A 26,790-nucleotide genomic window follows, 5' to 3' on the forward strand; every position below is an offset into this window, starting at 1 on the left:
TACAGGATACACGACTTAAGGTAATCGTATACGGGTACACGATTACCTCAGTCAACCCTGCATGACTGTCACAGCAGACTGCGCATGGAACTCGTGTACCTGGTACACGATTTAGTGCTAATCGTGTATTGTGTACACGATTAAGGTGTAATCATGTACCCAACACACGATTTAAAAACATATTTTTGACAATACTTTCACTCCTACCTTATTTTTGTTATTATATATTTAAAAAAATATATTATTTAAAAAAAAATTCTATATTTTATCAAACCCCAACAGTTTGATTCTCTGCTAATTCGTTTTTTTTTTTCCGGCTTATTGCCAATATTCTTCTAATAAGCCCAGATTGCTGCTTCCAATCGTGACCCATCAAATTACTTGGTGCGTCGAAAGTGCACTTAATTTTCATAGCTCTTCTCTAACACATCATGGTCTTTTTCCGTCGGCAACACATCCGGAGAAATTTTACATTTTTGGCTGTCGCCGGAGAGGAGACGAAGGATAATCTTCGTCATCTAAATACAAAACTCAAACCTTCAAACCTGAATACCCATTTCTCAAATAATGTAGATTTACCCAAAGCTAACAACGAGTTGAAACTATTAGTGAGAACCGGTCACTTGAAAGATGCACGCGACATGTTCGATCAACTGCCTCAAAGGGATGAGGTTTCATGGACCAATATTATTTCTGGGTATGTTAATGCCTCAGACTCCTCTGAAGCCTTGCTTTTGTTCTCAAAGATGCGACTTCAGTCTGAGCTCCGAATTGATCCCTTTCTACTTAGTCTTGGTCTTAAGGCTTGTGGGCTCGGTTTGAATTTTTTTTATGGTACAAACTTGCATGGGTTTTCAGTCAAAACAGGTCTAGTCAACTCTGTTTTCGTCGGTAGTGCTCTTCTCGACATGTATATGAAAATTGGAGAAATTGGGAGAAGTTGTAAAATGTTTGATGAAATGCCGACAAGAAATGTGGTGACTTGGACAGCAGTTATAACTGGGCTTGTTCGTGCAGGGTATAGCGAGGACGGGCTAGCTTACTTTTCTGAAATGGGAAGGTCAAAGGTCGAATATGACTCATATGCATATGCTATAGCATTGAAGGCCAGTGCTGATTTAGGCGCACTAAATCATGGAAGATCAATTCATACACAGACACTTAAGAAAGGATTTGATGAGAACTCCTTCGTGGCCAATTCGCTGGCCACCATGTATAACAAATGTGGTAAGCTAGATTATGGTTTGTATATGTTTGGAAAGATGAGGACTCCAGATGTCGTTTCATGGACGACAATTGTAGCAACATACGTTCAAATGGGTAAGGAGGAATGTGGGCTTCAAGCATTTAAAAGAATGCAGGAAAGCAATGTGATTCCAAATGAATATACATTTGCTGCTGTTATCTCTGGTTGTGCTAATCTTGCAAGGTTGAAGTGGGGGGAACAACTACATGCTCATGTTTTACGTGTCGGGTTTCGGAATGCTTTGTCAGTTGCTAACTCTATCATGACCATGTACTCAAAATGTGGGGAGTTAGCTTCAGTTTCAAAGGTATTTTGTTCAATGAATTTTAGGGATGTGATTACTTGGAGCACTATAATTGCAGCATATTCTCAAGTAGGCTATGGCGAAGAAGCTTTTGAGTATTTGTCACGAATGAGAAGTGAAGGACCGAAACCAAATGAGTTCGCCTTGGCTAGCGTGCTGAGTGTATGTGGAAGTATGGCGATTCTCGAGCAAGGGAAGCAATTGCATGCTCATGTTTTGTCTGTTGGGTTAGAACAGACATCCATGGTATGTAGTGCTCTTATTATTATGTATGCAAAATGTGGGAGCATCGCGGAAGCTTCTAAGATCTTTATGGACTCATTGAAAGATGATGTCATTTCATGGACAGCTATGATCAGCGGGTATGCTGAACATGGACATAGCCAAGAAGCCATTGAATTGTTTGAAAATATCCAAAAGGTTGGTTTAAGACCAGACTCCGTGACCTTCATTGGCGTCCTTACAGCTTGTAGCCATGCAGGAATGGTTGACCTTGGTTTCCACTACTTCAACTCAATGAGCAAAGATTATCACATCACTCCTTCAAAAGAACACTATGGATGTATGATTGATCTTCTCTGTCGAGCAGGACAATTACGTGATGCAGAGAGCTTGATTAGAAGCATGCCATTTCAAGGGGACGATGTTGTCTGGTCTATTTTGCTGAGGGCATGTAGAGTCCATGGTGATGTTGATTGTGGACAACGTGCTGCTGCTGAAGTTTTGAAGTTAGATCCAAATTGTGCTGGGACTCACATAACGTTAGCAAACATTTTTGCTGCCAAGGGAAAGTGGAAGGAAGCAGCAAATATAAGAATGTTAATGAAATCAAAGGGGGTGGTTAAGGAGCCAGGTTGGTCTTCGATAAAGATCAAGGATAGTATTTTCGCATTTGTTGCTGGAGATCGTTCACATCCACGAGGAGAAGACATATACAGTATGTTGGAGGAGTTGGCTTCAGGAACGGAAATCTATATTCTTGAATTGGACCATTTAGTAACTGATATGGAAGAATAACAAAAGATTGATTTGTACATACTCCAATTTTGACCGACTGTTGTCTCCTTGATGCCTTTACTTCTTAGAAGTGAAATCACGGACTGCAGCTGGGATCACGTTTGACTTTTAAGAAGTGAAGAGGTGGCTCATGAAGGTGCTGGTACTCTTTTGAGAATTCTGTTAAATCAATTGTGATACTTATGCATTTGGTTTGAATTAGCAATGTCAAAGGTGAAGGGTCCAGTACATGGAGGTTATTTTTCAGATCGTCATCTTCTTGAAGGACTTGTGGAGATTTTGAGAAAGGTATGTGATTCAACATAACCTATATTTACCATTATTATACCTAATGGTGGAAGAATATGACTTGTCACGTGAAAACCTTGTTCAGGAACAGATACTTGCACAAGCATATTGGCGTTGCCTAAAATTTGATCTTGAAGCTGGATACTATTTTTAAAAATTATACTTAAAATGATCTTACAGTAATTGGTCTACTACCTCTCTCTCTCTCTTGCTGATATTGCCTTCCTACACATTGTTATAATTTAGGCTGCTTCCATCAGATAAATGAAGCAACTAAGAACGAGGGGAAGTAAAATAGAACTGCACTGTAGCAGCTGATGTAGCATATGGATTTCAAACTAGTGAATGTTGGAAACTTTATAGAGATTTGTACTCTTCAAAGATCTTTCATAAATATATTTACGCCTAATTTCTTCCTTCCTATAAGCCATTGAATGATTCGATCAGTTTTCTATTCTAAAGACAAAAAAGAAAAATCTACACCCTATCTTTTATATGGACACAATTGTCATCTCACCATATCAAAAGGTGAAATCAGCAGTTGTATTCAATTATCCAAGCACCTGTTTGCCTCGAGAAAGAGACCTTAAGGATTCCATCCAATTGAGGCATGTAGCATAATACCGTGCACGTGACTACAACTATTTATCATCCCTGAATCAATTGTTTAATACATATATAACGAAGCCTATACAGAATCAAGAAGCTTCCAAGACCACAACAACTTGAACTCACAAATTTGCTGAAAAAGCTTCACTAACCACAGCCTTCCAGAACAAATACCATAAAATGGCGAAGAAACCACCCAATATAGAACCTATCAAAACTTGGCTGAAAGTATGGAGCTTCCGTGAGACTCGTAGCCACGACTGACTGAGATTGATGCTGTCAGCACAAAGAGATCAGTTGTTTAACATTCTTATTTCTAAAAGAAGTCTGTTGTTTCTGTCTCTGATTCATACTCCCTACGTGCTCACTCTGGAGGTGAATGTGAGATCCGAAGGACAATGTTGGAATTACTTAATCAGTTGGATGGTTTTGATTCAAGAGGAGATGTTAAAGTGATACTTGCTACAAACAGAATCGAAAGTGCCGATCCAGCTTTGCTTCGACCAGGCCGAATAGATAGGAAGATTGAGTTTCCGTTGCCTGAGGTGCATTTTTCAGATCTAGTTTTCAGTTGAAAGCGCTGTCCATTAATAAACTTGTACCATTTTATAGCTCGGGTTGGTTATACCAATAAACTGAAGGTGTTTCTTCTTTGTCTAACAACTTGAGAACTTTGATTTATTTGCAGATACACACATCGAGGATGACATTAGCAGATGACGTCAACTTAGAGGAATTTGTAATGACCAAAGATGAATTCTCTGGGGCTGATATAGAGGCCATATGTATTGAAGCTGGGCTGCTTGCTTTGAGAGAACGGCATATGAAGGTAAGAATTCCCTACTTGACGAAAGGGAACACACTTTGTTTCGTTTCCGGGTTGATGGATTGGATTAAGTTCCAAGTTTTTGGACTAACAAATGCCATCAAGTATCGGAATCTATAATACATAGAGAATGGGGATTGAACAATGAACAGGTTATCCCGAGTCTGTTTTGTGTATTGTTACTCTTGGAGTTGATTGAATGAGAATGAAATGTTGCTTAGGTTACTTTAATGTTGTCATTTGCTACAGGTCACACATGCCGACTTCAAGAAGGCAAAGGAGGAGATTATGTAATATGTATAAGAAGACGGCGTGCCAGAAGGCCTATATATGTGATGAAGATTATTGATAGTGTGCTTGAAAGGAAACTACTCAAAGAAATGTCTTCTTTCACATTATGGAGTTGGAAATACTCTCTGTTCTCAGATTTTAATCTATATATATGTATTTTTCCATTCTGAAGCTAATTTGTTAGCAGCCTTTGTTGGATATGTATTTCCTTTGTTCTCCAAACTCTTCTACTTGTTTAGAACTCGAAAGCATCAATTTTGAAGATAATCAGAAATCTCTCCTCCAATGAATTTTATTATTTTTTTCTTCTTCAATGCTTTCTTGGAGAAAAATTGAAAGAATACATGGCAAAGAGCGTTCAAACAAGTAAAATGAGATGTATCAAATAATTATAAAGACATCCAAAGAGAAACAGAATCTAAAAAGATCAATACGTGAAAGAACTCTCGTTTTGGAAATTCTATTTGTTTCATCATGATAGAAACTGACTTTCAACTTTCTGCTTGTTAATTCAATCCCAAGCCTTCTAGTCAAAACATTACCTATTACACACCATTGAGTCTCGACATCATTAAACATGAGCTATTCATTGATTCTCAAAGGAACAGATTCCTATGTAGTATTTGAATACTGTTTTGTTCATTAAAGAAAGAGAAGGCTACTTGTAAAGAAAAGACGAGTAAATCATATATCATCCCAAAACTTGGCACATTTATCGCCATCAAACATTGCAGCTGAGTGCTTGGATGGCGTCCCAAAGCTAATCTACAATCCGAGACCCGTAGTTAATTGTTGAAAATCAGCATCTGCAGAGCTGATCACTTGTGCCCCATTGATTATACATATACATGTCTCGAACAAACTTTTTCCTTCCTCCATCTGTGACCACCGGGACTACGAGCCGATAATGGATGATATCTAACCAACAGAGAATATATGCTTAAAGCAAACAAAAATATTATCTGGCATGCTCACGACTGCATCGTGAGTCATAGATGAACAAAAATATTTGACAGACAGTTCTCCCCAAAAATAGTACCTTGGTGCTGAAAATGTGAAATGCTTCATCTTCCATAGCTTTATCAAGTTCCTAATAAGAGCAATAACCAACTTAAATCTTCGCTTTTAACTATTATTATTGATATTCACATTCATAACCATTAGTTTGTGACGACTATAATGAGGAAAAAAGTTGATCAAGTGTTTTCTTTCTTTTTCCTTTTGTTTTCGAAGAGAAGTCGTTTAAGAGTATAATTTCTCAAATTTTGGAAGTGCAGACTACTCACAGTTTCTGGATCTGGTGAACTATCGATAGCAAGGATGAGCTTCTGGAGTCTCTCATGATTCAAATCACTGTGTATTTCTGAGGAAGAAGCTATATGAAAGATGCGTAGAAACCTATTGTAAGTTCATTAATAGTCCAAACAACTAGAAACAACATTATTCTCGACGCATAAATAAAAATGTGATAAAACATAGTTTTCTGTCGGTTTTCTGTCGTTCGAACTTCAAAAGCTTAAACCCCTTCTCATATGATACTTTGCCATCCAAAGTTATGCAAATGATTCAGAATTTATCATATTCTAGATTTTCTACTTAGAACTAATCCCGTAAACATTTCACTTTGGGGCCGTTGCCCACCAACTTCTTAAGTTGGTGACTTGGTGTAAATAACTCAACTTTAATAATAAGTGTTGTACATTTATAGAGTAACTCTATCTTCCCATTTCTTTCATACTTTTTACGTTTACCAAAGAACTCAATATTCTCCTATATCTCTACTTTCACATCTACCAAGTAACTTCATTTTATTTTCTTAATCTATTTATCACAATTATCAAACACAATCTTACAACTCTACACCCCAAACACAAACTTACTAACTCCAACATTTTTACCCAAGACTTATTAAATCCACTTAGTGGGCCAAACGTCCCCTTTGAGATTTGAAGATTTTGGTCTCTAATTAACCATCATGAATTTTACACACACACACATATATATGTATATATATATAACCCTACTAAAGGAAGGGGTTCTCCAAGAAACCATCATGAAAATTTTTAACTCTTGTAAAGAAATAGGAATGCATGTCAAGTGTTTATTGGGACCAACTGAGCTCATGTATAAATTGAGGTAATAAAATCAGTAGTTATGAATCAATACCAATAGCCTCTAGCTGCAACTTTTCAAGTATTTCATTCTGGTCTCTAACATATATGGGCCTATCTACAAGTGATCCATTAGGAGCAGCTGTAGACAGAAAGAATAGAAAAGGGTCAGTGAGTTCAATGAATACTAGAAGAATGAACAAGTAAAAGAAAGTTTATTGACTTTTACAGGATCCAAAAGGATAAAATCGGGAAGGAACTTCATAGACAATTATTGGGTAGTATATGACGTGAGGCATTTGAATAAATGAAACGTGAGAATAGACTTACTTGGTTGGTCCCCTGCAGACACAGGCTCGATGGCACATGGCACTTCTGCACAATTTGCAAATGATATAAGTTATCATACTAATAGAATTGAAAGCTAACCACAGACGGCGTGTGTAATGCCCCCAAATTTCAGACTTCTTACCTAGTTAAACTCAATTACGACACCTAGGTCATTTAAACCAAACCGAAAATTGCTGTCTAAAGAAACTGTCTGAAGTTTGGATTAAAACTTTTGAGTCTCACTTCACCAACGAAAATAAACCTGCTAGTCCCAGAGAGTGAAATAACAACTTTGCTCAAACAAAAGAATCAAATGACTTATCTCTTTACAAGAATTCTAATCAAAGAATTTTAATCAAGCCACTACAACTTTAAACATAATAATGTGAGACCTCCAATTATGAACGTATATGAGAGGAAGGGTAAGAAGGGAGCTGTGCAGGCCAAAAGGGAGGTGGGGACCATCTGAGTATTGGTTCGTTGGTTGACAGTGTACGGAGGAGGGGACCAGTGGATGAAGGGTTTTTGTAGGGCTTGGGAAATGAGTGTGGAAGGGAGGAATGTTTTTGGGAGCAAGAGCTCACTGAAGGAGAGGCGCTCTCTCGAATAGCCAAGTATTTCATTTCCATTTCCTTGTTTCTGTATTTCTTGTTCTTGTGATTTTGAGACCTCTGTTTGGCTTGTAATATCCTCTGATACTTTGGGATATTTGTTGATATATAATATTCACAGGGGCGATCATATTACCCTGTTTTGGTATTGTTAGGTGTTCCTTATTGGGTGTTCTTGTGTGTTTTTCTGTGTGCAGGGACTTGGATACCTAACAATAATGAACGGGAATAAAAACAAGCTTCTCCTGGACAAGTTTAACAACTCAAATACATAATCTAGAAGTTAACCAACAGCCACTAACCTCAAGCTCAAAAACACACAACAATAGCTCCACAAACGAATGGAATAACCTCAACACATTCACAAACTAAACTAAACCCAACTACTTGAAAGAATCAACTAGACTATCCAAATGGAAAAGTAATCACTAAAAGTATGAATAACTTGCTACTGGTCCTTTTCATCACAAGGAAAACTAGAGCATCTCAAGGAGACAGACTAAGGCGAATAAATCATATATCCAAGAGTACTTCCAACTGCCCTTTGAGTTCCTTCAGTTCGTCTAGTTTCATTTGGTCAGGTGCCTTGGGGACATCCCAAAGAGATCCTAAAGAAGAACATCCACAAAATCCTTCACAACAGGCATAGAGTCTATGTTGGATCATTCCTAGCTAATGTTCACAACATTTGACAAAACGCCCAAGCCCCATGCTACAGGAGACGCTTAACCTTTAGGACCGATACCACCTCTGGACATCTGTGCTTCGCACCTTTGAACTTAAAATTTAGGTCACAGTCGGTCCACAGAAGGCATCCTTCTTGGCACAATCGATGGTGGTTTGATTAGCAGCTAACCAATCCATGCCCAAGATTGCATCAAAGTTCTGTACATCCAATCTACTCAACATCTCTCCAAGAGTCTAGCCCACAATTAAAAAATAATAATAATAAATAAATCCAACTTCACTACATGCATAGTTAGTAACATTGAACGAAACCAAACGATTGTACAGAAAGCAGGTAACCTGAAGGTTCTAGCTTTTAAGTCCACTTCTTGAACAAAGGACGAAGAAATAAAAGAATGACTCGACCCCAAGTCAAAAACCACAGAAGTAGAAACTCTAAGAACCAATATAGTATTTCAATTAAAGAATTTACAAAGTGTCATATGGGTAAAAGATACCTTGTAAATTTTTTATAGGAACCATCTCAGTTCTTAGTTTTCCTGCTTTTGTGTTATTTGACTTGGGTCAAGTCCTCCTTTTATTCTTCAACAAGCTAACTTAGAGCTAGAACTTCTAGGTTACCTGCTTTTGGTGTTTACTATATATGGTTCAGTGTTGCTAGCTAAGCAAGTAGTCAAGTTGGGAAACTTTTTATTTGGGGTCAGACTCTTGAAGCAAAGTTGATCATATTGGATATGTAGGACTTCAATAGTTCAACGTAATCTTGGGCATCAATTATTTAGATGTTAACCAAGCGTGGATCAATTGTGCTAAGAAAGAAGTCCCTTTCAGACCACCGTCAAAAGCCTGAATTTTAAGTTCAAAGGAACGAAGCATGGAGAGCCAAAAGGTATTGTCCACCCTAAAGACCAAGCACCTCTTGCAGCATAGTGCTTAGGTGTATTTGGAAAATGTTGTAGACGTTTCCTAACCTAATTTGAAATTTGGGGTCTTCCATGTGTATTACGTAAAAGAACACTCTATGAACCACTTATTGGAGCATGACATTCAAGAGTAACTCAACTTGGAAAAACATAACTAATAAGTATTCAACCCTTAAACAGATACCAGACCCTCCAGTTATCATCAACTAAACCTTAAAAGAAGGTAAAAATGCAGGCAATGGAACTTGAGAACAATTATCTGCTATGAACTTGGGCAGTGAGTTCAAACTCACAACAAAGCACAAGCGGCATCAACCTAGACGACTAGTGATTTTGCCACATCATGAAGTTATCCCAAATAAAAGGCCAACTAGAACTATATACCATCTGAACACGAAACTTCAAACAAAATATAGAACATAAATAGAATAATAAAAAACCCAAGTCCAAAAGAACAGCACCTTTGTGTTTCTTGAAACAAACCAGAGAGCAGCTTCAAGCAAATTGAAAAGGAGAGGCCAGCACACAAATAAATGAAGGTCAGAGAGTTTTCAATAAAGACTACACGAAAATAACCTAAAACAAATCTTCTTATTTGTCTTACTAAGGTACAAGGCATAGGGGGCATTTGTATTTGGATGGTGCTTCATTGCAGACCTGACATTGCCGAGGACCCATAGAATGTTCAATTTCTTAATCTCAAATGCTGCAAACCAAAAATGATGAGATTAGACCTATCAAGCTGGAAGTGAAGACAATTTTAAGCTTCTATCATCAATAATGAAGTTCAAATTCAGTCCGGACGGTTAAAAATTCACCAGAAGAACTAATGCTATAGCTGTTACTCGAACTACAACTTGATTCTTCCAGAACTATAGGCAGATTAACAAAAACAGATTGATGTAAATCACTACAAACAGATATATAAACTCCGAAAGCAGAACAAAAGAAAAAGGAAGAAGAAAACGAATTCAGGAAGTTTTAACCAAACAATCAGACTAAACGGATTCTGAAGAACAAAGCGGCGATAACAGAAGCAGAAGGAAATTAGAGGCTTCACCGGAGGGAGTTTGGCGCTGGCTTCACCGTCCGACGAGCGGGTTCTGTCAAAAACCGAAATACTCGAAAAGGAAGTATTTTGTTGAGAAATTTGTACGAATGATCATCCAAAATGCCAAATGACCTTTTTTTTTTTTTTTTTTTGTGAAAAAATATCAAATAACCCTATATTAATATGAACTAGATCAAAATCATTCTTTACAAGTCCATAAGAAGTGATCTCATTTTTTTCATGGTCCGGGTAGTGACCAAAGGTCTTAAACGATTAATCCAGCAGAACAACTCAAAAGATAAAGAAGTCTCGTTAATTTTCGAGGTTTACTAGCGAGAGTGTGTAACGCCCCAGGCCCAGATTCGGAATCCGAATTCGGCCCCTAATGGCCCCGACACTCCCTTCCTCCCTTGCCTTGAATGCCTTAGAAGTGAAAGTTGTCCCCATAAACCAACACGGGTCCTTTCAGCATGTTTTGTCCTCACTCACATGCATCCTAGAAAAATTCCCAGAGGCTCCAAGCTAAGCACGCTTAACTTTGGAGTTCTTATGATTGAGCCACCGAAAAGGAAGGTGCACCTTGTTGGTATAGGTAGTAACTTTCAATTCTTTTAAGCCTTTTTTAACCAAACTTTCATGTCCTCAGGATCCCTCTCGTTCGGATGTGATACCAGTTCATTCATGTACCCCTCCTGAACTCGGGTCGTTACAGAGTGAGTCTAGCAAGACTTAAATAGAATGTATGTTTGTTGATTTTTTTAAGAACCTGTTAACTGATAGATTAAATGTTCATTTCATGCAAGAGTAATTTAATATGTCAAAAGGTTTTAAAATACATGAAGTTGATCGGTTTTCCGAACAAGTAAAGAGCTTGACTCACATTGCGAGTGCCAACAAGATTGTGAAGGAGAAGCTTACCCGACAACAGTTAAAGATGTTCAAGAGAATAGTTTTTGGGCGATTCATAGACATAGACATCATATTCAGCAACCCACTTGTCCACCATATGTTGTTGAGGGAAGTGAAGAAGAAGAATGTTGACTCGATCAGCTTCTCTGTTAGAGGAAAGGTTGTCACGTTTTCAAACAACGATTTTCTTTTGATTACTCGTTTATGGTGGTCCCCCTACAGGAGGTGTGAGAATCCAGGAGGTGTGGGCTCTATTGTGAATTTGGTAGAAGGATAGAGGCAGGAAATAATCAAACTATATGACTAAGCAAGTGGGAGGAGGTTTTGTATATCGCATAGACTAAGATGCTTGATCATTTAGTAAATCTCGGTTGGTACACAATCATTTAGTAAAACACTCTTGATCGTTTATACGATCGTTTAGTAAAACTCGCTTAGCACGTGATCGCTTAGTAAATCACTTTACACGATCGTTTAGTAAGAGGCACTTTACACGATCATTTAGTCTCTCACTTAGAAGGCTATCGTGTAGTCTCTCGTGAGCTAAACGATTAGTAATGCACACAATGAAGCGATCTCTTTCAAAATGAAAACACTTTTTATTTTATCCTTCAGTTATAAAAAATGAACATAACCTCCCACTTTCATGGTTAATGGAGAAAATAACCAGCCACAATTATCTCATAATTGTTTAATTATAAATAAATATAATAACTAACTTATCATATTATATTTATAACCTATAGTTTTAATATCGCATCATATGTAATATTTAAACCATATTTTTTTCTCCTTTATTCAATATAAATCATATTTATATCAATTCCTCCAATTAATGTATCTCATACATCATATCAATTATATCACATATCATTGAACCAATTTAATTATATCATATATAATCAAACTCCCTCTTGTGAATTTGAACACTTCAAACTAACCTAAAAATTGATTCTCAACTTGAATCCATTGAGCTACCAAGGGGACCTTATGAACCTATAGCTTGAAGCTCCAACAGTACGTGAATAGCTGACTAAACTCTTTAATCACGAGATTCATCATCCATTAACTAACAGGCACTCCACTAAAGATCGACAGTTGCACTCTTCTCACTACAGATATAAATATGTGTTTGTTGGATATAATTAGTCAATAGTACGATAACCCTTCACAGATCGCTCGTAAGTACAGCTAAGCCAATTTACCGTTTTGCCCCTATAGTTACATCTAACTCCTTAAGTACCACTGATTCCTCTAATGAACAATATAGTCCTACTATGAGTGAACACCTCTCGAGCCATGAGAAAGTGTGTGGCGTCACATCGTTCAAGCCCTAGAATCAGCCTCTTAAAGGAGCAATCTATCTACTTACCCCTGCTTCGGGAAAAGAGTGAATTCCATCTTGCGTAGGTGAGTTCCCAGCTGCCCAATCAGACAAATCCCCAAAGTGGTAGGTTTAAGTCGGCAATCTGGCCATTCGCACCCATGCAAATCAAAGGACCGCCCTCATAGGCAGAAGTTTTCAACTTACTGAGGATTAAGGTCATGTTACCTATGGTCAATCTAGTGAAATGAAAGTCTCTGTCATGAACAGCGTTATATAACGAGACTAAATACTTCGTGGTCCAGTCTTATACAAATTCCTTTGTATAGGATACCCTGCCCGCATGTCTCCACATGAATGATCAGGATCATACCATCTGTAGCACTTTACAACACTTGTAACATCTACAAAGTAGACCATATCCGTAGTGTCACCAGGATAAGGTTTCCCTCCTTTATCCATATACTATCAGACCATTTAGGTTATCACTTAAGCCATGATCCACTTGTATGTCTCCACATACATGTTTAAGTTACAACGACAACCAGGGATCTTAGTTTATTGGTTTGTAGTAAATGCAAATAAAATATCTCATACAAACTACAGAACCCTACGAGATTTAGGGCATCAACCTCAACAGAAAGGTGGAAAGGGGAAAGCTAACCCACCAGCTGCTGCCCAAAAAGGCAAGAAGGCCAACGCTACAAAGGGAATTTGTTTCCATTGCAACCACGAGGGACATTGGAAAAGGAACTATCCCAAATACTTGGGAGAAAAGAAGAAGACCAAGAATGGTAAATCTGATTTACTTATATTGAAGACCTATTTAATGGTGAATAATGATTCTTCCTGGATAATTTATTCAGACGCCACTAACCATGTTTTTTCTTCATTTCAGGGAATTAGTTCCTGGCGGCAACTGGATGCTAGAGAGATGACAATGCGTGTTGGAACTGGGCACGTTGTCTCAGCTATGGCAGTGGGAGGACTCCAGCTAACTTTACAGAATAGATATATTTTACTTGAAAATGTATTTGTTGTTCTTGATTTAAAGAGGAACTTAGTTTCTGTAAAATGTTTATTAGAACAAAACTACTTTATACAATTCTATATAAATACAACATTTATTTCCAAAAATGGTATTAATATTTGTTCTGCTACATTGGAAAATAATTTATATGTGCTAAGACCGTTAGCAACTAAAGCAATCCTTAACACTGAAATGTTTAAAACTGCGGTAACTCAGTATAAAAGACTTAAAGTTTCTCCTAAAGAAAATGTCCATCCTTGTCACCTGAGGTTAGGACACATCAATCTCAATAGGATTAAGAGATTGGTCAAGAATGAACTTCTAAGCGAGTTAGAAGAAAATTTTTTACCAGTGTGTGAGTCATGCTTTGAAGGCAAAATGACTAAAAGATCTTTTACTGGAAATGGTCATAGGGCCAAAGAACCTTTAGAGCTTGTACATTCAGACCTCTATGGTTCGATGAATGTTAAATCAAGAGGGGGGGGGGGGGGGGGGGTTGAATATTTCATCACTTTTACTAATGATTATTCTAGATATGGGTATGTTTATTTAATGCAATAGAAGTCTGAAGCTTTTGAAAAGTTCAAAGAGTTTAAGGCCCAAGTTAAAAATGTTAAATAAAACAATTAAAATATTTTGATCTGATCGAGGTGGAGAGTTTTTTTTATCTTACATTCCAGAACTATTTGATAGAGTCTGGAATAGTATCCCAACTCTCAGCACCTGGCACACCTCAGCAAAATGGTGTATCAGAAAGGAGAAACCGAATGTTGTTAGACATGGTTCGTTCTATAATGAGTTATGCTTCCTTACCTGACTCGGGGGTTATATACATACTTAAATTTATATTTTGAACTGTGTTCCATCTAAGAGTGTTACTAGAACACCTTTGGAATTATGGAATGTTCGTAAAGCCAGTTTACGTCATTTCAGGATCTGGAGTTGCCCAACATATGTGCTTGAGGCAAGTCCTAAGAAACTGGAGCCTCGTTCAAAATTGTGTCATTTGTAGGCTACCCCAAAAGAATGAGAGGTAGTTACTTCTACGATCCTTAAGAAAATAAAGTGTTTGTGTCGACAAACGCTACATTTTTAGAAGAAGGCCATATAAGGGAGCATTTGTCATGTAGTAAAATTGTGTTGGATGAACTTTCGAAGGAAACTACTGAACCTTCAACAAGAGTTATTGAAGAGCCCAACACCGCAACAAGAGTTTTTGAAGTTGGATCATTTAGTTGGTCAAAGCCACCTCAAGTGTTAAGGAAACCTCGACATAGTAGGAGGGTTGCGAACCCGCCTATTCGTTATATGGGTTTAACACAAATCCTAGCTATGGTAGTTGACAAAGATGTTAAGGATCCATTGTCTTACAAGAAGGCAATGGAGGATATTGACAAAGATGTATGGATCAAAGCTATGGATCTCGAAATGGAGCCTATGTACTTCAGTTTTGTTTGGGATTTAGTAGATCAACCTGGTGGGGTTAAACCTATAGGTTGAAAATGGATCTACAAAAGGAAATAGGGTGCTGATGGGAAGGTGCAGACATACAAAGCTAGACTCATGGCAAAGAGTTATACCAAAGTTGAAGGAGTCTACTATGAGGAGACTTACACACCTGTTGTCATGTTAAAGTCTATCTGGATCCTCTTGTCCATTGCTTCATATTATGACTATGAGATCTGGCAAATGGACATCAAAACTGCTTTTCTGAATGGAAATCTTGAGAAAACCATTTATATGGAGCAACCAAAGGGATTCACAAACCCAAAGTCAAGAACAAAAAATTTGCAAGTTTAATCGATTCATCTATGGATCGAAACAAGTTTATCGATCTTGGAATATAAGATTTGATACTGTGATCAAATCTTATGGTTTTGATCAAAATGTTGAGGAGCCTTGTGTTTACAAGAGAATCATCTATAGTTCAGTAGCTTTTCTAGTATTGTAAGTAAACGACATCCTACTCATTTGGAATGATGTAGGTTTACAGGCTGAAATTAAGAATTGGCTAGCCAGCCAATTCCAAATGAAAGATTTGGGAGAGGCGCGGTTTGTTTTGGGCATTCAGATCTTTAGAGATCGAAAGAACAAAATGCTAGCCCTGTCTCACACATCGTATATTAACAAGATGCTTGTCAAGTTTTCGATGCAAAAATTCTAAAGAAGTTTACTACCTTTCAGTCATAGAGTTATATTGTCCAAGGAACAATGTCCTAAGACACTACAAGAGGCTAAGGAAATGAGATGGATCCTCTATGCATCGGTTGTTAGTAGCCTGATGTATGCGATGTTATGTACTAAACCTGACATCTGCTATGCGGTGGGGATAGTTAGTAGATATCAGTCTAATCCAGGATATGATCACTGGACCACCGTTAAGAACATCCTCAGATATCTACGGAGAACGAGAGACTACATGCTCGTGTATGGTTTTAAGGATTTGATTCTTAATGGATACACGTATTCTGATTTCCAAACTGATAAAGATTCTAGAAAATCCACATCAGGATCAGTGTTCATCCTTAACGGAGGGGCAGTAGTCTGAAGGGGCACCAAACAGGGGTGCATTGCTGACTCCACCATGGCGACTGAGTACGTAGTGGCTTGTGAAGCTACTAAGGAAGTTGTGTGGCTCGAAAAAATTCTAACTGATCTGGAAGTCGTTCCAGACATGTCAAAACCTATCACCCTGTATTGTGATAATAGTGGTGTTGTGGTTAATTCCCGAGAGCCTCAGAGTCACAAGTGTGAGAAACACATAGAGCGAAAGTATCATCTCATCCGAGAGATTGTGAATCGAGGAGACGTGATCTTTACACATATAGCTTTGGAGTACAACGTTGCTGATCCATTTACAAAGGCCCTCACGGCTAAGGTATTTAAGGGTCACCTTCAGAGTATGGGTCTATGAGACAGACCACGTCTAGACTAGGGCAAGTGGGAGATTTATACTGGGCACGTGTTATGCCCTAGGTTATTGCTTCGTGTACTTGTATATTAGTATGACTTTTATATTGTACACCACACTAACGTTAGGCCAAGTGGGAGATTGTTGGGGTTAATTCCCTAAATCTCGTAGGGTCATGTAGTTTGCAATTGTATTGTACAAATATTTTATTTATTTAATAAAATCTGGGATGTTTTATTTGACATTTAGTAACATTAAACCCACAAACCAATAAACTAATATCCAATGTTATCATCTGTAGCTTAAACATGTATGTAGAGTTATATAGGTGGATCATGTTTAAGCGATAACTTAAATGGTCTATGGTAAATGGATAAGGTAGGACACCTTATCCTGGTAACACTGCGAATACGACCGTTTTGTAGATGTTACAATTATTGTAAAATGCTACAAATAATCTGGCCCAGCCTTATTCATATACTATAGACCGTTTTGACTATTTACTGAACTTGATCCACTCTTATATCTCACATAAAGTTCATGTATTCAAATAATAGCCATAGATCTTTAGTTTATTAGAGACTTTACAAGCGCAATTCACATATTCAATAACAGTTTTATTGAATAAATGTCAATAACATCTTTATTGATAATAGAATATGTTTAACATTATAAACTGCGAGTTTTAGGACTTACAACCCAACAAACTCCCACTTGGACTAAAACTCTAGTGGATTTTACATGTATATACAAATATATATACAATGTTGAGTAATGAGAGAATAAATACAAAACTAGGGCATCATATACCCAATACTTCTCCCAATTGCCCTAGTTCTATCTACCTTGCAGTTCTAGTCCCACTAGGTGATCCTCGAATACTTTAGCCAAGAGGGCTTTTGTAAATGGATCAACCAAGTTGTCTTCACAGGAAATATGTGTGACAATCACGTCTCCTCAGTGTCCATACTCAGCTTCTATGGTGGAGTCAATAATACAACTTTGTTTGATACTCCTCTACACTATAGCTCCTCTGTTCAAAGTGAATATTAACCCTGAAGTAGATTTCCCAGAATCTATATCGATTTGAAAGTCAGAATCAGTGTATCCAGTAAGGATCAGATCCTTAGCACCATACACGAGCATATAGTCCCTCGTTCTCTGAAGATACTTAAGGATGTTTTTAACGGCAGTCCAATGATCATATCTAAGATTGGACTGATATCTGCTAACAATTCCAACTGTATAACATATGTCAGGACAAGTACACAACATGGCATACATTAAACTCCCTACTGCTGATGCATATGGAATTCGTTTCATAACCTTAACCTCTTGAGGTGTCTTAGGACACTGTTCCTTAGACGGATTAATTCCATTTTTGAAAGGCAACATACCTTTCCTAGAATCTTGTATTTTATATCAAGACAACATCTTGTCTATATAAGATGCCTGAGACAAGGCTATCGTTCTGTTCTTGCGGTTTCGAATGATTCAGATCCCAAGAACATACTGTGCTTCTCCCAAATCCTGCATTTGGAATTGCGTGGCTGGCTATGTCTTAATGTCAGCAAGAAATTCTACTTCATTCCCAATGAGTACGATATCATCAACATATAGAACCAGAAAAGCTACAGTTTTTTTGACGATCTTCTTGTAAACACAAGGTTCGTCAACATTCTGTTCAAAGCCATAAGATTTTATCGCAGTATCAAATCTCATGTTCCAAGATCAAGATGCTTGTTTTAGCCCATAAATGAATCTGTTAAGCTTGCAAACCTTTTGCTCTTGACTCTATGCAATCAACCCCTCTAGTTGAGACATATAGATACTCTCTTCAAGATAGTCATTCAAAAAAGTTGTCTTGACATCCATTTGTCAGATTTCATAATCATAAAAAGTGGCAACGGACAAGAGTATCCTAATAGACTTGATCATGGCAACCGGAGAGAAGGTTTCTTCATAGTCCACCCCCTCTCTTTAGGTAAACCCTTTTACCACGAGCTTTGTAGGTTTGTACCTTACCAGCATGGTCTCATTTTCTCTTGTAGATCCATTTGTAACCAATGGGTTTGACCCCTTCTGGTTGTCTACAAGATCCCAAACTGAATTGAAGTACATTGACTCCATTTTGAGGTTCATGGCTTTTATCCACTGGTCTTTATCCATATCATCCATTGCTTATTTAAAAGTCAATGGATCCTTTAAGCCATCATCAGGGTATGACGACCTGAGTTTCAGTTAAACCCATTTACTGGTTAGGCTGTTGCACAACCCTCCCACTACGTCAAGGCATTCTCAACTCTTGAGAAGAATGTGACGTACCATTTCCATCAACAACTCTTGATGAAGGACTTGCTCGATCAACAACTCTTGTTGATCTATCTGTAGTTTCTTTGGTTATCTCATTTAATACTAGCTTACTGCGAGGTTGATGATTTTTAATGTGGTATTCCTCTAGGAATGTTTCATTTATCCACACAAATACTTTATCTTCCTAAGGATCATAAAAGAAACCACCTTTTGTATCTTTGGGATAGCTACAAATAGGCATACCTTTGAATGACGTTCCAACTTCTTTGCACCAACACATGTGTTGGGCATCCCTAAATCCTAAAGTGACGTAAACTACCTTTACTTCCTCTCCATAACTTGTAAGGTGTTTCTGAAACACTTTTCGAGGAACCATGTTCAATATATACACCGCAATCCCTACTACGTGACCCCAAAAAAGAACTTGGAAACTGAGCATAACTCATCATAGAACGAACCATGTCCAACATGGTTCTATTTCTCCTTTCTACAACACCATTTTGTTGAGGTGTGCCAGGTGCTATGAGTTGTGACTAAATTCCGTGTTCTATCAAATAGTCTTGGAATTTTAAGTCCATGTACTCACCACCTTGATCTGATCAAAGTGTTTTAATATTTTTACCTAATTGGTTCTTAACCTTTGCCTTATATTTCTTGAACTTTTCAAGTGTATCGGACTTATGATGTATTAGGTAAATGTAGCCATACCTTGAATAATCATCGATGAAGCTGATGAAATACTCATACCCTCCTCTCACTTTAACATTCATCGGACCACAAAAGTCTGAATGTACTAGCTCTAAGAGTTCTTTGGCTTAAGACCTTTTCCAGTAAAAGATCTTTTGGTCATCTTACCCTCAAGACAAGATTCACATGGCGATAAAGAGCTATCTTCTAACTGGTTTAGAAGTCCACTCTTAACCAATCTCCCAATCCGATTGAGATTAATGTGACCTAGTTTTAGGTGCCAAAGATAGACATTTGGAGAAATTTTCTTTTTCTTATGATGAGTTTCAGCAGTTTTAAACATCTCTATATTCAAAACGAATTTTACCTCAGTCGGTTTTAACACATATAAGTTATTCTCTAAATTCGCAGAACATACTATATTACGTTTTGAGATAATGAACATTTCATTATATTCAAAAGAAACTTTGTAATTTTGTTCTAGCAAACATGAGATAGAAATTAAATTCCTTTTCATAAAAGGAATGTAATTAACATTTTCAAGTAAAATGTGTCTATCTCCAATAAATAACTTTATATCTTCCGCTGCTTTACCTGAAACAACCTCCTCGATCTCTACCTTAAAGGTTGCTTCGCCTTCTGTAAGTTGTCTCCAGGAACTAGTTTCCTGAGCAAAAGTACAAGTTAACTTATCATTTTCCACCAAGCACGTCTCAATGACAAGTAAATCATATTTACTTTGTTGTGCTTTCTGGTAAGTAGCAGAATTGGGAGATAGAGGACATTCCTCTATTAAAATATAGTCTAAATCATCAACTGCTAGTATATTCAATTTGCATGTTGATTTACCATTAAAAGTGTCGAAAGCGAGTAAATTTAAAGGATTCAACATGCTGAAATTATAAACAAATTCTAATTTGTAAATTGCTTCTAAACCCAATCAAATTTTATTAAAGTAATAATGTACCCAAATTTCATTATTTTATTTGCAACGATACTATAGTGAGTCAGAATAAGTGCTACTGATGGGCAGTCAAATACTCATTCACTAATGCAAGACATTCTTGATTAAATACTATCTCCAGAATAACTCTTATTCCGATAGCCATTTAGCTATCGTTTTCGGTCAATAACTTACTAACACTTAGTAATTCTATAAGTGTATCCCTCCATTTTTAAAACTCAGAGATTAGCGGCTCCAATGATGCTACCGAATTGGAGAGTCAAAGTTGGGGAACGACCTAAGAAATCATATCCATTTCTGGAGTTTGAGTTATTCTGAATCCCATGTTACAACCCTCCGAGGGGATATCCGTTGTTAAATGACTAGCAAGAGTCGCATAAAGCTAACCAGCAGGCGCAACATAGGAATTTCACGGTCCAAACTAACGGAAGAGACCTTAGGACACGTTGTCACATATCCTTCACCCACTTACTTGAATTACTTCCCTCATTCACCTTGATCTTGACCTATATGAACACTTTCCAAATGGAGGTCACTTCCAGGGTGACACGAAGTGTCGTATGAATCTCATGGTGTGAACTTTCTAGGGATGTGAGAGTTGAAATCAATATATCACATATATTGATTTTTTAATGAACAACTTCCCCCACCTTAATCTTGATTCATGCATACACTTTCCGAATGAAGGTCACTTCCAGGGTGACATGAAGCGTGTTATGAATCTCACGGTGTGAACTCTTTAGGGACGTGAGAATTAAAATCAAAACCTTGTGTATTTGATTTTACTGTGAACAACTTCCCCTATTCACCTTAATCTCGATTCATGCAAACACTTCCTGAATGGAGGTCACTTCCAGGGTGACACGAAGTGTCACATGAATGTCGATGTGAACTCTTAGGGATGCGAGAGCTAAAAACAACATATCGTATATGTTATTAATCTCACACTAAAATGTTCTAACAGCATATCATATACATTATTAAATTCTCACTGAAGTGCTTTAACAGCATATCATATATGTTATTAAACTCTCACTGAAGTGTTCTACTTGTTTTTGGGTAAAACTTTACTGAGGAATGTTTCAGCTAACTAAACAACCTAAGTCTATGTGGTTGATCCAAGTATAATGCTTATGATTCGATTTAATCTACGATGTCTAGGTAACAAACCAATTTTAACACCTATCACCGCTCATGTATGCTCATAAAACCAGTTAACAACGCTCAATTATTTGGTCATAATTCCTATTTAGGAGGTGTTTCGTAGACCGTCAACTTAAGCACACCCAGCCTTAGATAGGATTATATATCGGTTGAGTTTGTAACCGTATTTTACAAAATGTCGACCTATTTTAACTATTAAAATAGGTGGTTTAACCTACGTGAGCATGCAACTTATCTTTGTTATGGATTTTAATGTCTAATCTAATTTTATAACAACTTATAAAATAATAGACATGCTTTGCATCCATAACATGTTTTTATATAACAATTATATAAACATTCATTTCATGCATCAATATAACAACTTATATCAAAAGCCATGGAATCCTACACATGCATACCACACTTATAATATACTTGCAATGCATGCTACATACTTATCCTATGTTGGGATTTTAAATCTACATGGCATACAATATGCACACAATAAATAAATTATTTAATTCATACATTCACAATGCATAATTGAATAAACACACTAAAATGGACCGGTTTTGCATCCTAAGCTAGCTAAAAGCTACACTTATTACAATAATAAACAGAAAACAGCCTCGAACCGCCTCCGAACACTTCGAACTAGCTCGAACCGCTTGAAAGGGGCTTGAACTGGCTCCAAAAACCCAAAAACAGCAAAAACCCGCCCAAACCAATCAAAACTGGTCAAACCAGCTTGAACCGGACAAGGCCGCTGAGCCACTACCAGGCGCACGGGTCGGCTGGAGCTCCACTCGAGTGTGGGCCGGCTGAAGCGGGTCGGATGGAGGGCAGGCGCGGGCGCGGCTTGGACTGGGCCGCGCACGGAGCTAGGCCTGGACGCGGATCTTGAAGCAGGTTTAACCAGGTCGGGTCGCTGGGTCTCGGAGCTTCCACACGCGTCAGCCACTTCCTCGCGAGTCAAGCGCCTTCCGGGTCGGGTTTTCGGAGATGAACCGGGTCTGGCAGTGCCTTCCGGGTCTGTGAGCTAAATTTCACCAAATTGGAGTTGTCCTCTTTCCCGGAACCAAGCAATAACAGCCTAATTTCAACACTAATGACTCTAGTAAATATACATACCCTTTTCCATACATTAAAACCCATAAAACACTGGGCAATTACAATAATCATTACAACCCAAGAGGAAAAACGGATGCCAAAACCGAAATTATCCATTTTAGCACACACAACATTCATCACATGAATCAATACCCACCATATGCATAAATTAACCAAAAATTGAGTATTTTAAGAATGCTCTGATACCAATTGATGGAACAAACACATGCAGAGCGGAAGAAAAACGCATCTAAAGTACTCTAATTAGATTAATTATAAAGATAAGCATGCATGCAATAAAACAAGAAAAAAGGGAAAAAGAATACAACTTTGTAGTCTTTGAATCTTCTCCAAATCAGCTTCAATCTCCTCACGAACGGTTCGTAGACCACGACGAGAGTCTTCTCAACTATTCTTCGGCCTTAAAACGGGATGGTGGAATCCGGTGAGTGACTAATTTGGAGAGGAAAACACTAAAGCTTTGAGAGAAAAAATAGATGAGATTATCACATAATCTCATCTAAACCCACTATGGCCAAGAAGTCTTCAAAAGCATTAAACACTCCTTTAAAGACCATTACATGCAAATATTCAACTTTAAGTTTGATGAGAATTTGACACTAAAAAATTCACCAACTCAAAAAGTGGGATTTAGTGGGACAAGTGTCTTCAAATGAAGACAACACTTAGCCATGCAAAAGTTGGTATTTCTCACTCACAAATGTTGGATCTTTCCACTAACTTGGTCAAAGTTTGACTCTCAAAGTTCAAAGTCAACAAATTTGACTTTTTTACTTTAAAAAATAAACAATCAACAATTTGACTTCTATTGCATTTTTTACCTAGTCAACAATTTGAATTTTAATGCAATTTTGACCAATCTATTTAATTTCAAAAATTAATTTTAATAATCAATTTTAAAATAAAATTAATATTAAATAATTAATTAAACAATTTAATTAATTTAATTTAATATTAAATCCAACACTTATCCAATTTATATGAATCACTATTCATAATCTTGATATTTAAATCTTATTTAAATATCTCCTATTTTCTCTCTCTTTATGTTTAATTCACAATTAAACATTAGGTTAAATATATCATATATATTTAATGCTTTACTCCAAAAACCAAATTTGAACACTTCAAATTCATTCGTCACATTGTTCTAAGGTTTTGTCCGATATGAGCTAGTAGGGAGACCTCATGGCCCTACAGATCATGTGCTCCAATGATCCGTGATTAACCGGCTAAACTCTTTAACCTAATTAACCATCATTTGTTAACTACCGAATCACTCCAGTAAAGCCAAATAGTTGCACTCTGGCCCCTCATTATAGATATATTATGTCCATTCGATATAACCATGATTAGTAAGTCAACCCTTCACAGATTGTTTGTAATAACATCTGGGTCAAAAACTATTTTATCCCCGAGATTACAGCTTGCTCCTGAAGTCCCACTGATTCTCTAATGAATAATTGGTTTTTGATCCAATCACTAAACCTAGTCCTCTCAGACCAATGAGAGGGTGAGGTCCCTTATTCAAGACTCAGAGTCAATACTTAAGGGAACGATCTCTCTACTATCCCTAAAAGTGGGTAGGAGTAAATTTCGTCTTGCACCCTATATCTCTAGCTATCTACCCGATCTTACCCCTGAAATGGGAGGCTTATTGAGCCGGCGCTGTTGAGTCAACCCTCACCAATGCAAATCTAAGGATAATCTCGAATAAACAGGAGTTCATAGTTAGCTCAGGATTAAGGTCAAACTACCTATGTCATCACTTTGAAATAGTAAGTCTTAAACGTAAACAACGTTATAAAGTAAGAGTGATTTAATTCTCAGTCCGATCTTATGCAAACTCATTGCATAGGACGCCCCCACTTCTCATGTAAATACATGAACAAATCAGGATCACTTCGTTTGTAGCACTTTACAATAAATTGTAACAACTACAGAATGAGCCGCATTCAATAATGTTACTAGAATAAGGTACCCAGCCTTATTCATATACTATTTACCATTTTGGCTATTTACTAAATTTGATCCACTCTTATGTCTCCACATAAAATTCATGTATTCAAATAATAGCCATGAATCTTTAGTTTATTGGATTTAGACTTTACAAGTGCAATTCACATATTCAATAATAGTTTTATTGAATAAATGTCAATAACATCTTTATTGATAATAGAATACGTTTAACATTACAAACTGCGAGTTTTAGGACATACAACCCGACACTCTTCTGTCCGAAGAGGGGTCTGGTCATGGTTGGACTATAACTTATAGTTCATTAGAGGGATCAGTGGTACTTAAGAAGTTAGATAGGAGCAAAATGGTAATTTTTTACCTAGCTGTACTTACGAGCGATTTGTGAAAGGTCATCACATTGTTGACTGGTTATATCCATTGGATATAGAAATATATCTGTAGTACGAAAAGTGCAGCTATCTGTCTTTAGTGAAGTGTCTGATAATTAATGGATGTTGGATAATTTAATTAAAGAAGTTTAATTAATTATTCAAGTACCATTGGAGTTTCAAGCTACAGGTCCATAAGGTCCTCTCAGTAGCTCAACTGGGATTATTGAGAATCAAGTTAATTTTGGATTAATTTTAATTGTTCAAATTAATTGAGGAAAGTAATTATATGTGATATAATTAATTTAAAGTAATTATATGTGATATAATTAGTATAATATTTTTTATACATTATAATATAAAGTTTATTTCAGAGGAAATAAATATTTGAATATGATTCAAATATTAATTATATGAATTAGATTCATATAACTAAATTTAATATAAATTTGATTTATATTAAATACCATAAATTATTGAGAGAACAACAAACTATAGGTTATACTGTATTTGATATAACATATAGCTATAGGTAATATATGATAAGTTAGTTATTATATCATTATTATTTAAATTAAAATTATTTTAATTTAAATTTAAATTAAAGGAATGGAATTATAAATAACTCGCTTCCCCTATTTACTTTTGATGAATCATGGAGTGTGGGCGGTTGTGCAGAGGAATGGTCTTTTTCCAAAACTTACAGAGGGTCTGAGAGATGTGGATGATTGATTTGCTCTTCCCAAAAAGAAATCTCTCTACCTGATATTCTTCTCTCTAAAATTTTTTTTTCTTCCTCTTCCCAATTGACACAAAGCCTACAACTCCTATGGTTTCTCAACCCTAAGGAGAATACCTTGGTAATCTCGTGGTAGTGCCTGACGGATTGGACTTATTGATTGTTGTATTTGGGGTTTCTTGATCCAAAGGAGTTTAGAGTGTTCATGTTTTTTTTTTTTTTGAAGAAGAAGAAATTTGTGAAGGCAGATTTCTTCAAAGGTTAGTAATCAGAAACCTATTTTTATCTCTGTTATTTTTCTATGCATGTTGTAAATTATTGGAATTGCATAATTTTGTATTGTATGAATGATTCTGTGAAAATAAGAATTTGGTCTAATCCCTACGTTTCCACTCAAGACCTTCACTCGTTTCTTCAGTTGAGGATATGAGAGGTATTCTCTATGCCTTAACTGTTGGCAGCTTAATGTATGTTATGCTCTACACTAGGTCAGACATTTGTTATGCAATGAGAATAGTCAGTGGGTACCAATCCAATCCAGGGTTAGACCACTGGACTGCAGTTAAGAACATTCTCAAGTATCTTAGGAAAATGAGGGACTATAAACTGGTGTATGGAGCTAAGGATTTGATCTTTATATGATACACCGACTCTAATTTCCAAACTGACAAGGATTCTAGGAAATCAACGTTAGGATCAGTGTTTACCCTAAATGGGGGATGCGGCGTAGCATCAAACAAGGATGTATTGTAGATTCCACTATGGAAGTTGAGTATGTAACTGCTTATGAAGTAGCAAAGAAAGCAGTTTGGCTAAGGAAGTTCCTAAGCAATTTAGAAGTGGTTCCAAATATGGACATGCCAATCACTTGATACTGTGACAATAGTGGGGCAATAGCCAACTCTAAAGAACCTCCCAGTTATAAACGAGGAAAGCATATTGAGAGAAAGTATCACATGATACGGGAGATTGTGCAAAGAGGAGATGTGATCTT

At 36.9% G+C, this 26,790-nt stretch overlaps 3 protein-coding genes across 7 annotated transcripts; 2 read left to right on the top strand and 1 right to left on the bottom strand.

Annotated features, from left to right (window-relative positions):
* The first annotated feature begins 270 nt into the window (after window positions 1-270).
* On the top strand, window positions 271-4,879 carry LOC120077509 (putative pentatricopeptide repeat-containing protein At3g47840). 4 transcript variants are annotated; one of them, XM_039031421.2, is made up of 4 exons: window positions 294-2,855; window positions 2,941-4,009; window positions 4,153-4,293; window positions 4,540-4,879. In XM_039031421.2, the coding sequence occupies exon 1, from the start codon at window positions 432-434 to the stop codon at window positions 2,565-2,567; it is 2,136 nt and encodes a 711-aa protein (XP_038887349.1). In that variant the 5' UTR covers window positions 294-431; the 3' UTR covers window positions 2,568-2,855; window positions 2,941-4,009; window positions 4,153-4,293; window positions 4,540-4,879. The 4 variants fall into 4 exon arrangements, with proteins under 4 accessions (XP_038887347.1, XP_038887349.1, XP_090170340.1 ...); XM_090314214.1 differs by having other exon boundaries at window positions 3,102-4,009; window positions 4,153-4,442; XM_039031420.2 differs by having other exon boundaries at window positions 3,102-4,009.
* Window positions 2,772-4,584, top strand: LOC120078019 (26S proteasome regulatory subunit 4 homolog). Its single transcript, XM_090313964.1, has 4 exons — window positions 2,772-2,855; window positions 3,788-4,009; window positions 4,153-4,293; window positions 4,540-4,584. The coding sequence occupies exons 1-4, from the start codon at window positions 2,772-2,774 to the stop codon at window positions 4,582-4,584; spliced, it is 492 nt and encodes a 163-aa protein (XP_090170090.1).
* A 137-nt stretch (window positions 4,880-5,016) lies between the features above and the next one.
* LOC120077141 (HIT-type Zinc finger family protein) lies at window positions 5,017-10,436 on the bottom strand. 2 transcript variants are annotated; one of them, XM_039031044.2, is made up of 9 exons: window positions 10,304-10,393; window positions 10,062-10,115; window positions 9,848-9,949; window positions 9,705-9,736; window positions 7,023-7,067; window positions 6,748-6,834; window positions 5,868-5,956; window positions 5,621-5,671; window positions 5,017-5,499 (listed from the first exon to the last, which is right to left on the bottom strand). In XM_039031044.2, the coding sequence occupies exons 3-9, from the start codon at window positions 9,919-9,921 to the stop codon at window positions 5,476-5,478; spliced, it is 402 nt and encodes a 133-aa protein (XP_038886972.1). In that variant the 5' UTR covers window positions 9,922-9,949; window positions 10,062-10,115; window positions 10,304-10,393; the 3' UTR covers window positions 5,017-5,475. The 2 variants fall into 2 exon arrangements, with proteins under 2 accessions (XP_038886972.1, XP_038886971.1); XM_039031043.2 differs by lacking the exon at window positions 10,062-10,115 and having other exon boundaries at window positions 10,304-10,436.
* Between the last annotated feature and the right edge of the window lie 16,354 nt (window positions 10,437-26,790).

This window comes from Benincasa hispida, chromosome 5 (assembly GCF_027475165.1).
Source record: "Benincasa hispida cultivar pf3 chromosome 5, pf3_genome.v1.1, whole genome shotgun sequence".
Lineage (NCBI taxonomy): Eukaryota > Viridiplantae > Streptophyta > Magnoliopsida > Cucurbitales > Cucurbitaceae > Benincasa > Benincasa hispida.